The sequence below is a fragment of the Penicillium angulare genome (assembly GCF_028827245.1).
Source record: "Penicillium angulare strain IBT 27051 chromosome Unknown utg000007l_segment0_segment0, whole genome shotgun sequence".
In the NCBI taxonomy this organism is placed as follows: Eukaryota; Fungi; Ascomycota; class Eurotiomycetes; order Eurotiales; family Aspergillaceae; genus Penicillium; species Penicillium angulare.
In genome coordinates this window covers 2981814-2998122 of record NW_026623166.1, presented here as the reverse complement: position 1 = coordinate 2998122, position 16309 = coordinate 2981814, and the positions used below count along the sequence as shown (strand labels likewise).

The window sequence follows — 16309 nt, the reverse complement described above, 5'->3', positions numbered from 1 at the left end:
CCGTATAGTTGCACCACCACACATATAAATTGTCTTTCCTCATGGTCTGCCATTGACCATAATATCATCAGCTCATTATTGAACAAAATACAAGATAATTCACACTTTAATTCCTCATCATGACTCAATCGAACTTCCCCATACTCGCCTTCTTCGGAGCAACAGGTGGATGCACCATCAACTGCTTGGTTCCCTCACTCAATGCCGGCTACCACTGCAATGCCTGTAAGTGTCTTCATGATAATTTTCAATAATTATCTACTCGTTTCGATTCCATCGATGCTAACAGTAATTCTCCTGAAAAGTGGTGCGCAATCCTCAAAAGCTTCAGGATATGCTCATACAACAGCACGGACTATCCGAAACTACACTGCACAAACTCCTTACCATTGTGAAGGGGAACGTCACTGATGTGGCTGCTGTACGACAAGCTCTTATCGGGCCAAACGACCAGCCCGTGAATCTCATCATTTCCGGTATTGGGGGTCAAATGTCGTTCAGCAACCCCTTGCGACCTACGCTAGTTGACCCAACTGTTTGTGCTTCAGCAATGCAGACAATTTTGGCTGCTGCGCGTGAGTTGCCGAACGCCCCACAACTGGCGGTGATTAGCACCACCGGCATCGACAAGAAGCGAGATCTCCCTATTGCAATGATGCCTCTCTACCACTGGATGTTGAAACAGCCACATGAGGATAAGCGCAGTATGGAGGAAATGATCACCAAGGAATTGGACCAGCCTGCCGACTACCGTGCAATTTCCAATTATACCATTATTCGCCCTAGTTTACTGACAGATAACGAAGGGAATGGCAAGCACGAGGTTAAAGAGGGTACGGCGGAAGAGCCTGCGGTCGGTTATGTTATTGCCCGCGGCGATGTTGGTCGTTGGATCTTTGAGCGAGTCGTGCGCGAATACAAAGCTGACCTGGGCCAAGGATTTCCTGTTGCGGGCAAGATCGTCACAATCACTACTTGATCTTTGAGTCCGCGTGGTGGGGATGTTTTGTATGGAGTTTGTAGTTTTGAGCTGTTCTTTCTTGGTCTCATTATTCGGGCTGTTTCTTTTTTATATCCACTAGTATAGACTTGATTTTAAAAGGCTTCTATATTCTATATACTCTTTACCAGTCTTATAAGATCACAAACTACATTTTATTTTTAGACTTCCACCTGGGCAGTAAGCAGCCCGCAGACGGTCTTAGCGCGTTCCAGCCTCACCCTCACCCTCACCCTTCAGAATTTCGGGGTGGTCGAGGCCAAATCCATTAAGCCCAGCCCAACGGCGAGCCTCACTGGCGTTACTTTATCGAGGAACACCCTCGGCCATCTCACAATTCTCGTAAAAATCATGATAAAGGAAGTTGGTACGAAGTCTAAGTTTCCGTTCAATCCGGACTTTCCACCACACGCTAAATTACATTTTCCACTGCGTGGAACGAGCGCGATAGTCTCAGGCTCCGAGGCCCGTCCCTGAGTCGATAATGGACCCCAGCTTGGTCTCTTATCCCGGCAAGGACGTCCAACGCATGATGCGCAAGAAGAAGGAGCTTCGCAGAAGCTGTAATCTTTGTCGCACACGCAAAATTGCCTGTTCGGGCGAGCAAATTTGTGCCACCTGTCGAGAACGCGGCGTTGAGTGTGTCTATGATCTGGAGGGGCTCAAAGGACGACCCCCAGCAAGTTTCCAGGCTGATGCGGCCAAATCCCAAACAAATGTCTACCCAGAGACTTGGTACAGTCCTGCCGGGGGCTCTCTACCACCTTCTAGGAAATCAAATGACGACAGCGACAAAACCCAGCTGTCGTCAAGTGTGGCTGCTGAGCTAGACTCCATATATCGAGAACAATTTGGCGACAAAGCTCCTTATAAGCGCAATAACCGGTTTCAGAAACGAGTGGTTGAGTTCAATCGCTCCTTGGCAACGAACTTGGCGGCGAGCAAAGGACATGCAATCGATAGCAGCAGCAGTAGCAGTGGTGGTGGCGGCGCTAGTAGTATCGGTAGTACCGAATCTGTTGTGGGTATGAACTATCACGGCTTCTTGACTCTGGTCACCTTGGACTTGGTTGAAACTGTTGTGCTCAAGTTTAGCCGACTCGGCGTCCGCGCCTTTTTTGGAACTGGTGAGCGATACTACCGAGCTTGTATGCTGCAAGATGAAACAACCACCATGTTTGACACTCCTATAACCGTGCCGGATACAACGACTGCACCCTCAACTTCTACTGCAGCTACACAGGGTTCTCCGCCAGATCTGGGTCCACTGGCAAAGTATAACAGTCATCTTCTTGCTCAAATGGTCGACTTGTGGTTTACCCACCACCCCTTGAGCATTTTACTGTCCAAATCACTACTAATGACTGATTTGTGCACCAATCGTGCCAAACCTACCCTGTTGGCAGTTATGTTAGCTGATGCGCATGAGTTTACAAAAGACCCCGAGGGGGAAAGACAGGCAGTAGAGCTACTAGAATGGGCCATAGGTCAACTGCATCATCTGAAGACTGAAAGCCCTGACCTCACAACCGCCCAAGCCTGCTTCTTCATATGCTGGTATCTTAGTTGTAGGGGCCAAGCAAGACGGGCTGTCGCTTATATCACCTTCGCCGGAAGGACTGCCACGCAGCTGAAATACAAGATCCATGAAATTCCAATCACGGACAAGACTCATATAAATGGGATAGATCGAGGTGCCGTGGAGGTCGAAATGATTCAAAATTTGTGGTGGATAACATTCGCCCTCACTCTATGGTCATTTATTCAGATGGACATCTCGTTTGCCGATCTGCTACCATCGCGAATAATGCAAGTATTTCCACCTTCCAGTGCAGCCGAATGTACTATACTACAGCTCGATCGCACCATGGGAAACATTACTTCCCAACATGCTCAAACTGCATCTCTACAGTCTGTCTGGCTGCTTGCCCATGTTAGCTCCTTCACGGCTCACCTTTATGCTCTTTATCCCCACCCCACGCGAGGCCCTCCTTCTATCGATACGCCAGTGAGCCATTGGCAAGATCAGTTGATAATGCGAATGGATCACTTGTTCAGCCAACAACGCAATCTAGCCGCAATCTGTGTCGATGCCCGTGAAGCAATGCAGGATATGATCGACCGTGTCGATACGGCCGCAGGGGAAGATCCCATTGGAGCTTGGCTCTTGGCCCAATACTATACTACATCTATCCATCTCCTTTTCCCACGAGGGAAGCCAATTTCTGCTACGTCTCCTAGTGTTGGAGAAGAATGTATCATCAGTGATGGATCAGCCCCTAGCTCGGATTATCAAACCGCAGCATCTGTTTTAACAACTACGATATTCACTGAGCTCGAAAAAGCCATGCAAGGACTGGCATCGATTTTCCATCATATAAAGACAGCAACATCATCTGAAGAATCCCATGTCGTCGCCCCTCCCGCGTTTATTCATTCTTATGTATTAGGACTCGATGCGATTGGGCGAGCTTTGACACAGATTCTATTCGCGCAAGATCGAGCCTCATCTCTTGAGCAGCAGTTCTGTAGCGGATGGCTAAAGCGACTTCATCCGGGACTCATCACGCTGCATGAATTATTCAACAGTGATGCACTCCTGCGGGACCATCGCTGGAGACCTGTCAAGCGGCAAATCAAATATGTACGCAAGCGGCTCGATCAGATGGTAACCACTGAATACGCATCCGGGCCATCAACAACAGTGCAACTAGGCTCCACAATTCCCAGTTTCTCCATCGCTTCCTCGATGGGAGCACCGCCTCACCCTGAAGAATCACTGCCGTGGTCAGATTGGCAACCCCCTGATCAGACAGCCTCAGATCCACTGAATCTTTCCATGTCCAATATGCCTGTATACCAACCATCAATTAATCACCCACTGATGGAAACTAATCAAAGGTATCAAGATTATGGCGGGGTCCAGAACAACCCGATGGACTGGTTCCAAAATTCTACTCCGTTGGCCTCGACGTGGACCGAGGTCCAGGCAGTTGATACTACTATACCGGGTCAATTTTCGAATGCCTTGTCCTCTCAGGCATCTCAGCTCAATGAAAATGGTAAACGAAGGGCAGACATGATATCCTCTGACGACGGGATGTTGGTTGGCGATCTTTCGGCTGATCAGCTAAACGGCCTTGTTCGATTCACGTCCGGGTGACAAAAGATATAAATCAACACCGTGACAGTAACCCGAGTTTACTGGAGACTGCAGATGTCATAAATGACAGAAAATAGCGGAAAATGTAAAATAGTTCACTATGCACCCGTTATTGGACATGAGAATTCAACTTCGAAGAGCCTGGTCCCCTTGATACCTCCACTGCTCTATGTTCCAAGGGTTGTGCTACATATGGTGCCCGCTAAGAAAAAAGGTTCCTAGCGATCAATTTTTTACTCCAACACATTTGATAAATTTGATAAGGGCTGCAGACCTGCTCTAGCCAGATTTCCACATGTGTGTCTACCTGTGTGAATGAGATAGGTTCAGATGTTCAAGTTGAAGGTGTGACGATAGAGTGGAAATTAGTCTTGGCTAAATTATCTATAGCAAATCAAGCATAAATATTGACATCCACAGATGCACCCATGGGTGTATTCTGCATAGTATGTGAAGCTCATCTCTCAAGCCTACTCTAGAGGGCAGACAGTTCCATCGGATCCACTTCAACAATGATTCGTGACAGGTCCCCAAGCAAGCTTAGAGATTCCAGTGCGGTTTCAAATGCCTTATCTTTCAGTCCAGTCTCACGGGCCTATAAATTGTGAGTAAATAAGAATTTGATCTTAGAAGTCGGGTTCTATCTTCATACCTCTGTGCTTGCCCATCCCAGCATCCCAACAACGACATTTCCCTCAAGATTCAAACTGTGACCAGATACCACAGTTGGTGCGACCTGGCCATTGGTAGCTCCTTCCCCTGAAAACACCTTCCAGCTCTCCTGTGCCTCTTTGACTTTCTCCGAGTCCGAGATAATAAGTCGGATAATCTCCACGACAGGAGCCACAGCTACATTCTTGGGGCTGAGATCCGTGTTGTAAAGCTGCAAAATCGGTGGTCCCTGGATAAATCGCTTGATCATTCCGACAAAGGAAGCAAATTGAGCAGAAGCGATGAATGAATAGAAAGAAGCTTCCTCCACCCACTCTGTTGCAGCATGTTAGCGCTGCCATTCAAGATTCTATATAGGCAGATCTGCGCGCGTTGATGATGCTTACCAAAAATGAGAACCTCACGGTACTGGTCACGGACATCTTTGTCGTTCTCACTGACGACCCAGCCTCTAAAGGCGCTGAGAAGACCCGGGTTTGGGTGTATCAAAGCCTTACTCATGGTCGGCCAGTTCTCTTCGACTTCATCAACAACCTCCTTGATGGGCTTGATGGTCGGGAAAATGAGCTCTGTAATAGCCATTGCGAAGGGATAAATTGTATTCTTGTGTGTATAGATGAGAATGAGATTTCGAATTGTGTGTGAATGTTCATTATGAACGTTCATCAAAAACATTACGAGGAGGCTGGCTTTATACATACAAGAAGATCATATCATTCATGCTCAAATTCAAGCCACCGCGGACTTTCACATACAAATCCGAATTTCCCCGATATGAGAACATATTGATTTATCATTCCCGCAAACTTGACCAATAAAATAGACATCTCAGTACTTGTATTGCGGGAGCTGCGGAGTTTCTGCGGAGTTTCATGCGGATTTTGTCAGCTTTGCGATGACTCGGCCCACGGATTTTAACGTCAACCCAGAAAAACAACCTATTCACCCAATCACCATGCCTCATAGCTCGATTCTTACTCGGTCCCGCCAGAAATCTTGTGTCGCATGTGCGGAAGGCAAGCGGCGTTGTAGTCGACAATCCCCACAGTGTTCGCGATGTCTCGCTCGCGGCATACCATGTCGCTACATGAACGGATCGTCAGCTCCACGGCAATCCGAAGCTCATCCAAACAAGCAAATCGCAACCGCCTTCCCAATATACGTTAATGACCTGTTTCCATATACGGAACTAGCGGAGCCGCTTTCAAATTTTAACGACAATATCAACATTGACTCATGGTTTACGATGAGTTCTTCTCCATTATCAGACCAGGGATTATCACCTATGCATACTTATCCTGAGCTCGTAGCTCTGGATAAATGGTCAACAAATCAAATACTACAAGTGGTTAAAGGCCTTCCACAACTCTTCTTCAAGCATAATAAAACACCGTTTATTCATCCTCGCTTATATGATTCATATCTCCCTCTCGCAATCCAAGATGCATTCACCGTGACAGCATCATACTGCACTAAGAGCCCAGAGACGGAAGATATGGTCTTCCGGATACTCGAGTCGAAAGCAGATTTCCTTGTCGGCCAGGACTATCAGTCTGAGTCCCTGGAGAATCTTCTCGCGGCTGTGCAGGCTCTTATGCTTTTTCAAACGATCCAGCTATTCGATGGGAATATCCGACAACGCTCGATCGCGGAGCGGAATTTGGATACCGTGAGATTAATGACTTTCCAGTTACATATTCGTGCAACGGAAGAGCTCAAGCCGGCATCTACGTGGAGAGAATGGATTTTTGCAGAAAGTATTCGGCGGACGGCTATCATGTCTTTCATTATTGAGGGAGTGTTTTCTGTGCTGAAGTCGGGACTTTGTTCGAATGTCCCTTTTTTAAGTTTACTTCCTTTTACAACTGGATCGGAGGTATGGGAGGATACGACTGATGCGACGTGGGTTGCCGGGTCTGGGCAGGTTGTTTTATATGGTGATTTCTCGGTTGCTTGGGAGAAAGGACTGGTTTTGAGGGAACTGGATACTTTTGAGAAATTCTTGCTTGCGCCTTGTTTGGGTGAGAAGTATCAGGATGCTCTGGAGATATTGGACTAGTTGTACATTTCAAAATTGTATTTAGGATAATGTCGTGGGCGAGAAAAAATACTATATCTCTACTTATCAAATAACCAAACCACTCGAAATCCTCAGAAGAAAACATCGTAAGTACTCTATTCCCGAAAAGAACAGATCGTGGGGGGAACGAGCACAGTACGAATGATTTCTGTGGTTCAAAAGAGCTATTTGATCATTGATGGTGATATAGCCAGAGATGCGCTCGTTTTGATTCTGATCTTGGAATTATTCTTGATAGATCCATATCAGGGAATAGTATGGCCATGTTTGCCATGGAAAAAATTCCATGGCAATAAATTCCTGTTGGTCTACTAGGGTATGGGAGATTGTTGGTCAAAAGAGAGATTGAAAGAAATCTTACAAGCATATGAAAGATCCAGGGCTGTGGTGCAACAGTCTATCGTTGTATATGGGTATAGTTGTAGATCAAGATATTTTGAATAGAGGGATCGAACCAAGTAGAGTTTACCTCATCCTAGCAGATTTGAATTTGCTGACCCTCTTTGGTGGCTCGTCAGTCTCGATGGGGATCATTGCCTGCTCCTCTTCGTTCAAGAAGCCACCGTTATTCTGGATCATATGGTTTCGCATTCTGTAAAATTCAGAAGCGATTTCACGACGGTGCATTTCTTCGTCCACCTCCTCCGTCTCTGGTGCTTTAGCTGCTCCAGGAGCGATTTCTCGTTCAACTAGCTTGTTCGCAAGAGTTTTTCCTTCTGGTGGCCGAGGACCGGTGTAGGTTTCTTCAATAGAATCACTGATAGGAGCGGAGAAAGGCTTGGGCTCTTGAGATTTGGCTGGGAATAACGGTAGAGATGTGGTCGGGTGAGTGGCATTTACTTGTGTTTGGGCAGCGCGGGTGTCTGCGACAGTCGGTACAACATCCAGTGCAGCTTTAGCGGGGGTGTCTGTCTCAGCGCTCGAGGGAGTTGATCGAGCACTCTTGAACCGAGAGGCCTTCTTAGGCGGAGCAGATGCAGTTAACTTGGAATCTTGTACACGATCTGTGCGCTCAATGATGGCATCTGACAATGGAGAAGGCTCAGGCTTGGGTGGAAGAGTCCTACGCTCGGTATCCGGGATCTGTTGAATCTGTGGTGCTTTCGGAGCAGGAGCGATATCGAGGTCATCTGCAAACGCTACCCGCTTCTTCGGTTTCTTGCCCTTGGAGGAGCTGTCGGCAATCTCTTCAACCGGAACATCATTTGCCGGGGCGGGCTCTTGAATTTCTTGTTGTACTTCACTCGGGAATGTCTGCGTGTCCTTGCCCATGTTCCACATTCCACGAGCATTGAGTTTGGACTCCAGCTCTCGCATTTGTTCGTGATAATCATCGGTCAACTCCGTACGAGTCCGACCGAATTCGTCCTCTTCCTCATCCTCCTCATCCGTAGCCCAGGTGTAGTCTTCCTCATATGACACATCGCTTGCGTCCTCGTCCAGCTCTAACTCGGCAACAATAGCGCCCACTTCGTTTATACCATATTCAATCATTTCGCGGCGTAGCCTCGCATCTTCCTCAGACTCGTCAATGTCGGTAGTGGAGAGTTGTTGGCGGTCTTGTTCTGTCACGATGGACACAGGCTTCGAGAGATCCAGTTCATCTTCCTGTGAGCCATTTGTTTCCGGTACAGTGGTATGTATATTCGAAATGCCGTTTTGCTGAGGTTTTGTTGTCTCCGTATTGGGTGCATTGGAACTCTTCTCAACCGTAGCAGAGGAATCCTTGCTTGACCCCTCGCTCGCACCTGCTTTCTCGGGGATATTCTCCACGCCAACCTTCTTCAAAACTTCCAAAAGCTGAGGCGCCTGATCACCTGGGGCATTAACAGAGCTAGCAATGACCTCTCCGTCCTCATCCAGCTCCTCCATAATCTCCCGCATCGGAAAATCCGCACCGCCCTCAGTGGGTACGCTTTCACTCTCGTCCAACCCGGAAAGTTCGTCTTCAGCGGCGCGTAGTCTCTTCTCCATAGTCGCAACATTCTGTTTCACATAGTCGATACGTCGACCGAGAAGATCAACCACCTGTCCGCGAGACCGCGTCCCAATAATAGTTTGTAGTTCCTCCTCGGTCACCAAAGAACCGCCAAGATCCTGTCCCACGGCGAACAAGTCTTCAGACGTGGCTGAGCTCGGCAAGTCCTTGATCTCGTCGCGAAGGCCATCGTACTCTGCTTCCCAGGTTCGCCAGTGGTAGAGAGACTTTTGTAGTTTAAGAATGTTGTCTTCGAGCGTTAATCGGCGCTGCTCAAGGGCATCGAGGTTGTGGGCCGGAACACCCATCTTGAAGGATAATAAGAATATAACGATGAAAGAAGCCTCTTTACACCAAATAATAAAAGAGTGTAGGTGTAAGAGTTGGAGGGGCAAAAAAAGAAAAAGATTGAAGAGTCAAGGCCGCCGGAGTTGGTCCGTGCGCAATGTGGGTCATATATTCATTGTTCAGCTCATCTTCCCGCCCATCCTCACTCAACGCGGTGAATCCCACTCACCATGGCCTCCAAGAATGGGATCAGCCGTAGGGATGAAGACGGTAAGCTCTCCATGTGAGACGTCTATGTGCTATATACTGATTCAAGTGTTACAGAGGTCTGCCCCGTCTGCAAATCCTCCCGATACCTCAATCCGAACATGCGGTTCCTCATCAACCCAGAATGCTACCACAAGATGTGCGAATCTTGTGTCGACCGAATCTTCTCATCCGGCCCTTCAAGCTGCCCTGTAGCAGGCTGCCGAAAAACGCTGCGCAAGAACCGATTCCGAGCACAGACTTTCGAGGACATCGGAGTAGAGAGGGAGGTCGATATTCGGCGGCGAGTGATGCACATGTACGGACACCCACAGCCCAGAGACAGTTATATCAGGCCATACTAACATATCTAGCCTAAACCGCCGTGAGGAAGAATTTGACTCCAAGCGCGCATACGATGACTTCCTCGAACAACGTGAAGAAATAATCGCCAACCTAGTTTCCCGCATCGACGTAGCCAAGACCGAGGCCCAGCTCCAGAGATACGCCACCGAAAACATGCAGTCCATCCGCACAAATCAAGCCATCGAGGAAGAAGAAGCATCTTCCTTCCAAGCTCGCATGACTCTGGAACAAGAAGAAGCTCGCCTGCGACGTCAGCTCGCCCGCGAACAGATTGAGAACGAACGTCGCGAGATACAAGCCGGTCGCGAAGATATGCTTTCACGACTTGCATCTGGATCCAGCGCTGATGCAGCGGCTATTGCTCGTGAGGGTCACAAGGTTTTGTTGAAGAAGTCGTCCGCGAGACGGAGTGAGGAAGACCGTATTCGGCAGAAGCAGGCTGCGCTGCGTGGAAGTGAGCTGAAGCGGGGCGGTGCATTTGGTTCGGCGAGTGATATGGCGTCTAGCTCTGGACTTATCAAAGGCCTGCGGAAGATCAAGACGCCAGAACCGGAGAAACCTTACGATCCGTTCATGGGTTATGTCCCCGAAAAGAGGGATTACTATACCTTGCAGCAAAATTATCCATCTATGTACTTGGATCGTGTCAAGAATGACACAAGAGTTGCAGCTGGTGGATATGACTTACGAGAGTACTACGCGCGAACGATGGTGGAGGCGTTTGCGGGACTAGGGTGTTTTGTTGAAGATGAGGTTGCGCAACGAAGTGTTGCTTGAGAGTTGGATGCGAATCCTGGTATACGACAGTGCTGTGACGGTTCAAGCTGAACAAATTGCCTTGATCTGACTGATCTATCTGGTTTTTTCCATATGAGATTGATTTATGGCGGTATAAAGCATAGCGACGGTGTCTTTCTATGGAGTTCCTATTTCATTTTTTTCAATCCTGATCTCCTCAAGAGATACATACTCGGATACAAAATTGAATACATGAGCAATCAGCTTAAATGCTTATTTCTTTTACAGTATCAAAAGCGAGTGAAAAAGAAAGTTGGCAGTGAACAAAGGTCTTGCGAGCAGTAAAATTACAACGACCACAAATGATAACGCTAAAACACTCTTGAATGCTAATTCACATCAGAACAAAGACATTAGGTGCGCCCAGTCAACTCGGCAGTGCTCTCAATTCCTTCCCAGGGCAATTCATCCTCGTCATCCGACTCAGCCAGTCGCGAAGACTTGCTCGTTGTGCCAGTAACATCCGGGGCCCCGGTTATATCAATGCCAATGGATTCCAAAGTCATTTCCATCTCCTGTTCTGTCATATCATGGCCAACTTTTTGACCTTCGAGAACATCGTACAGAGCGTATATTTGATCAGATTTCATATCAATATCCCTCAAAACAGTCTCGATCTTCTCTAGTAAGGCCTTTCGCTGTCGCTTGCCAAACGACACATCCAGCTTGTTGTAAGCACTCTGGTAAGTGGCAAGCTGCATCTTCAAGTGAGACAACTCATCTTCAAGGGTTTTGAGGACGGTTGCAAGTGCCACGGCTGGGGATTGAGAGGGACGCATAGTTGGTTCCTCATTATAGGGAGATGGCTTGGGCATGCGGTCGGAAACGGGAACAGGCTTAGATACTTTAACAGGTTCATGGTTGCAAGTGTCATTGGGAAGCACATTTTTGCAAATCATGCAGTTTTTGCCCTCGTGTTGGGCAAGGTTGTCCAAGGCTCGCTGATCAGATTCTGGGAGACGAGTCGGGTTGCTAGCAGCCAACTCCGCACGGCCAAGAGTGATGTCAGGGAGAATGAAGGCGGACGTCATATCTTCGATGTTCTTGCGCTTCTTGCGTTGGGAGGAAACGGAATTCACAGAGTGATCGGAATGGCGTCGCGGGCGTTCAGCTGTTGGGACGACCAAGCTGTTATCTCCCTCAGCGGTCGTTGTTACTGACCGAGTAGTAATGTCGCCGGCTGCCGATGCGGGTCGAGGAATCTGCACCTTGGGCTCACGTAGAGATGATTTACGTGGCATGGGGGCCTTCAAAATACTTTGGCGTGTAGTGTTGACGGTCTCGGTGGTAGTAGGCTCCTTTACAGCGCTGGGGCGACGCTGCTTGCGTGACAATCTTTCCTCCTCCAAAGTCTTGCGCAGACGAGCAATCTCATTTTCCTACGACAGAAAGTTAGCAGCGATCAATATCTGCGTCTGGGCGATGATACTCACATCGATAATACTCAGCAAGGTGAGCTCGTCCACCTCAGAAGGCATCCTACTCTGCTCAGTAGCCTCCACAGGTTCGCTCACATCCTCTACTACAACTCTCTTGACTCGCTGCTTGCTGGTGTTGGGCTGCTTTTTAGCAGACTTTGACTCTGGGTGGCGAACGGCGGCCTTGGACGACTTCGATGAGCGCTTCATCATAGGCACGTCGATGGAAAATAGTTCTTGCTCAGCACGTTCCTTCTCTAGTCGAGATATTTCCTTGTTCACCTGCATCGAGACCTTGGCCCGAGACTCATCCTGACGTCTGGATTTGGTATTGGTATTAGCGCTCTTTGAGCTCAGATCTTTAGTACTGCGACTCATGTCTGCACTACGACCTGTATACATTTGACTTTCGTCGGCATCGGATCCGGTGAGACTGGCTTCGGAATCAGCAGTCTCTTGTTCGCGGACTGTCTTGTTTGGAGAATGTGACAGCTGTGATTTGAGTTCCGCATTCTCTCGTCTTAATTCTTCATTCTGAGCCTTCAATTCGCGGAATTCGAGATAGGCCACACCCAGCTGGGAAATGGCTGACTCTCTGTCCTGGTTCAAGCGTCGTACTGCGGCTTCCTGGACCTGAGACTTTCGATCGGCGATGTCAAGTTGATTCTGAAGGGCGATGTTTGCAGCTTCCAGCTCTAAAGAACAATATTAGTCGAATATCGAGGGATAAAACCAGGGATAATACATACTTTGATTCTCACTGGCTGCGCGCTTCGAAGCCTTCCTGCTCTCGGCATCGTCAACCGTGTACTTTTCCGAATGACGAGGTTTGCTTGTCTTGAGTGACGCATTCTCTTCGCGGTAGTGCTCTAATCTCCTCTCTGCATCTGATTTAAATCTTTCCAGCTCCGACACCTTGTCCTGCAAAAGTCGGAGGGAAACAAACAAGGCCTTCTCGTCCTCAGGAATAGGAATGGCGTCGAGAGGCATATGCTCGCGGGTGAAAGATACATCCGTGACATCGTGAGGCGGAGACACGAAGCGTGTAGAGCGTCTGTGTGAGAAAACTGGTGTGCCATCCTCATAGACGCCGGATACTAGCTCTGATATATTAGGTAGGTCGGGGAGAAGAAAAGAGTTGCGCGTCATAGTGTCACCCATGTTGTTCTTCTGGGTGTTGCTAGGAACTTGTCGTCGTGGAGAGGCCGTCGAGTTGCCCTTTCCGATTTCTTTTGCGTAGGCTTCTCGAGAGACACGCTCAATCGCGTCGGCGATCTCTTGAGAGTTATTTGGGTGACTAAAACGCGTAGATCGGGACTTTGTTTCAAACGGGGCCGGGCGCTCATCCTCTAAAAATGATCCATCATAGTTGTCTCGCACTTTTGCGTGCATATCTGACAGAGTTCGGCGTTGTTCGCGTTGATTTTTCGAAACTTGAGGGCTCATCATATGTTCTTTCTGTGCTTGGTTGGCCCGGCGCAATTGGGCGTCCTTTCGCAGATTTTCACTCACGGCACGTCGCGTCGTTGAGCGAGGAGGAGGAAGATTCTTCTGAGGAGTTGGATACTCGACGCGCACAGCAGGGGAAGAGGACCGCACACTATTCTGAAAGCTCATAACGGAGTCTCGCGAGTCGTCTATGCGACGCGCAGACTTCCCGACTGCGCGCCCCAACTCCATGGAGGGTTCGCTGTTATCGTCGACAATTCCATCTACTTCAGCTTCTTCCTCAGAGGTAGGCAGCTGAGAGAATTCGGGGAAACATTGGTCGAGAGTGGAGGTGTTGATGAGGAAGTCGGGTTCGTCGTCGTGGACGTTTGAATACCGGGGGCTACCCATTTGTCGGGTGGATGCGAGGGCTTCGTGTTCGGGATCGAAGTCAGAAACTGTCACACTGACATCTGAGTAAGGCATATTCACGCAGCCAAAGTAATTGTGAGGTTCATGTGGAGGAAGCGGCAGCGGAGGTGGGTGGTGTTGATGGTTTTGTTTTGGATCGGCGGAATGTTTTGGTCGCGCGTCTCCGCCAATCACGATTGGTCCATAATCCGGGGGCTGGGAGACCATATAGTTCCAATGTTGTAACTTCACCTAGTGATAGTACATAGATTAAAATTAAATGTTGAACTCTCGAATGCAACTTTGAAAAGGTTAACTAGTATTTAACTCAACTACTTGACAAAAAATGTTTTAAATGTTTTTGTTGTCGAGCAAATAGCAGGGTCTGTATCATCTTCAGATTGTGTTTATGGCCTAGACATACCTCAACCAACCACCTCGAATTCAGCATGTGGACGAAAAATTCTTCCAGGTCAGTGGGCAATTCAAAGCCGGGTTTGCGATATGTTGAAAGTATCAGCGGATGTGAGGCCTCGTAGCAATGACCGAACAACGAGGAAGACCCAAAGAAAGACCCCTTGTGCTAATTCAACAATCTCTAACACCAGTTCTGTATATCTGCTATCGCAGTCCTTTGCTTGAACAAAATTCGGATCCTGTTCAAACTTTTCGCGGACGTATATCTCAATGCCCTGGCGGGTTAGGTCTTGTAGGTACAGCCTTTTCGCAATGACCTTATCGCACGCTTGCTTGAAGACTTCCCAAGGTCTGCTCGAAACACACATTTTGATATTTTCCGAAGCTGTCGGTTTTGTCAACATTTCAAGGAGATCTCGCGGCTCGCCAGGGTACTCGTCTAGACCGTCAATGAAAAAGCAAAATCGTGTGGAGGATTTGAGCTGCCTCCCAAGCATGCTGAGTGCCTTTATTAGCTCCGTACGAGTCCATCCCTCTGATCAATCTTTGCCCATCGCTCTCGCAGAATATCTGAAATTAAATGTGGACATTTTCGCAAGATCTCATACAGCAATGTCTGCAGAAGCCCCTCTTGAGACTTTTGCAACGTAGCGACCGCCAAAAGAAGAAGTTTGCAGTGTCTAGACGTCCACCTCCCGCCCAGCATCTCAATCTTTCCATCGTCATGGGATGGTCGCAGATGAACTTCATCAGTGTTGATTTTCCCGAGCCGGCTTTGCCACCAACCCAGTAAAGACCTTGGTCTATGCGATCTCTTCTCAGCCATTCCATGAATTTGACTTTAGGCCTCAAATCATCTGCGCCTTCTGCGCTCTGGAATATCCAATTAAAGGTTTTCGTATGTGCTTCAGGGATGCTTTCATGGCGGGCATCTATCTGCTGAAATCGCAAACTTGCAAGGATCGTCTGCTCCTTCAATAAATTAGAGGCATCGGTTCGCAATTGAGCCAACGTTTTGGCAAGCTCCGTAAAGTTTACATCCACCATTGTTCTCGCTTGCATACGACCTAAAGCATCTACTTTACCCGCAAGTGTTTGAATTTGCTGATTCCGATCGATCTCCATCCTTTCATTTTCATTCACGAGACCGCGAAGCACGGTCAGGACGTCAGACTGCTGATCACCAAACACTTTCAAAAGTTGTATTTTGAGCTCGGATCGATACCCATCTAAGCGAGTTTCAAGGTCCCTGAGATCACGCTCTTTCCACACACATTTTAAGGCTTGTTGAAAACTTTTACATTTGGTGTTTGTCTGTTCTAATTTGAGCCTTTCTTTTGCCAATAGGAGCTTATTGCCGTCATCTTTGCAAGCGAGAGCAAGTCTGTTGAGCGTCTGTCCATATGTCGTGGGAGATGCTGAAGCTGAGCCTTGAGATAGCCTGGAGTTCAAATCAATAAGGCTAATAGTGATCTGCTCCAGGTGTTGGTGGTTAGCTGAAAGGCCTTTGGCAGATTTGTAAATCTCGCGCGAGCTGGAAAGCAGCTTGGAACCGAAATCGATGAACTGCAAAATATTCCCCGCAAGCCCAAGGGCTGAAAGCGGATCAAGTACCATCTTGGCGAAGTCCAACTGTTGCAAGGTGATCAATTTAAGACTTCGATCCTGACCTATCTATACTTGGAAAGGTCATTCACCAGGGTCCATATCCTTGGATCCCTGGCCTTCTTTCTAGACAAGAAAGTCTTTTAGAAACAGCCTTGGACGCATTTGAATACGATGCGCCCGGGCATAGAGCGTCGGGCGGGGTTTCCTTTCAACCTTGGGACTGAATAGGTTCAGGCCGGCCGTCATCCGGTTTGATAAACAGTCTACTTACAGAGAATCAATACACTTAGCCTAGTGCTTTGCTTAAAACGCCAGAACGGGATGAAGGTTAAAAAGATTTCTGGTGTCGATCTGGGGGCTCGCGAACTAATAGCGAATGGAGGCCACCTTGATGGGTGTTTTTCATACCTAACCTACCGGTGGGGGGGGGGGGTTT

At 48.2% G+C, this 16309-nt stretch overlaps 8 protein-coding genes across 8 annotated transcripts; 4 read left to right on the top strand and 4 right to left on the bottom strand.

Annotated features, from left to right (window-relative positions):
- Positions 1–119: 119 nt before the first annotated feature.
- Positions 120–979, top strand: N7478_010375 (NAD(P)-dependent oxidoreductase; the record flags this gene model as incomplete). The annotated part of the gene is made up of 2 exons (XM_056926589.1): positions 120–225; positions 306–979. 2 exons carry the CDS (start codon positions 120–122, stop codon positions 977–979), a joined length of 780 nt encoding a protein of 259 aa, XP_056775959.1.
- A 505-nt stretch (positions 980–1484) lies between these two features.
- Positions 1485–4163, top strand: N7478_010374 (Zn(II)2Cys6 transcription factor; the record flags this gene model as incomplete). Its single annotated transcript, XM_056926588.1, has 1 exon — positions 1485–4163. The coding sequence occupies one exon, from the start codon at positions 1485–1487 to the stop codon at positions 4161–4163; it is 2679 nt and encodes an 892-aa protein (XP_056775958.1).
- A 475-nt stretch (positions 4164–4638) lies between these two features.
- N7478_010373 (uncharacterized protein) lies at positions 4639–5417 on the bottom strand (the record flags this gene model as incomplete). Its single annotated transcript, XM_056926587.1, has 3 exons — positions 4639–4758; positions 4816–5150; positions 5222–5417. The coding sequence occupies 3 exons, from the start codon at positions 5415–5417 to the stop codon at positions 4639–4641; spliced, it is 651 nt and encodes a 216-aa protein (XP_056775957.1).
- A 373-nt stretch (positions 5418–5790) lies between these two features.
- Positions 5791–6894, top strand: N7478_010372 (Zn(II)2Cys6 transcription factor domain-containing protein; the record flags this gene model as incomplete). Its single annotated transcript, XM_056926586.1, has 1 exon — positions 5791–6894. The coding sequence occupies one exon, from the start codon at positions 5791–5793 to the stop codon at positions 6892–6894; it is 1104 nt and encodes a 367-aa protein (XP_056775956.1).
- A 486-nt stretch (positions 6895–7380) lies between these two features.
- On the bottom strand, positions 7381–9201 carry N7478_010371 (prefoldin-like protein; the record flags this gene model as incomplete). Its single annotated transcript, XM_056926585.1, has 1 exon — positions 7381–9201. The coding sequence occupies one exon, from the start codon at positions 9199–9201 to the stop codon at positions 7381–7383; it is 1821 nt and encodes a 606-aa protein (XP_056775955.1).
- Positions 9202–9411: 210 nt separating this feature from the next.
- On the top strand, positions 9412–10570 carry N7478_010370 (TFIIH/NER complex subunit TFB3; the record flags this gene model as incomplete). Its single annotated transcript, XM_056926584.1, has 3 exons — positions 9412–9451; positions 9506–9746; positions 9802–10570. 3 exons carry the CDS (start codon positions 9412–9414, stop codon positions 10568–10570), a joined length of 1050 nt encoding a protein of 349 aa, XP_056775954.1.
- Positions 10571–10944: 374 nt separating this feature from the next.
- Positions 10945–14076, bottom strand: N7478_010369 (uncharacterized protein; the record flags this gene model as incomplete). Its single annotated transcript, XM_056926583.1, has 3 exons — positions 10945–11970; positions 12025–12704; positions 12759–14076. 3 exons carry the CDS (start codon positions 14074–14076, stop codon positions 10945–10947), a joined length of 3024 nt encoding a protein of 1007 aa, XP_056775953.1.
- Positions 14077–14841: 765 nt separating this feature from the next.
- On the bottom strand, positions 14842–15882 carry N7478_010368 (uncharacterized protein; the record flags this gene model as incomplete). Its single annotated transcript, XM_056926582.1, has 1 exon — positions 14842–15882. The coding sequence occupies one exon, from the start codon at positions 15880–15882 to the stop codon at positions 14842–14844; it is 1041 nt and encodes a 346-aa protein (XP_056775952.1).
- Between the last annotated feature and the right edge of the window lie 427 nt (positions 15883–16309).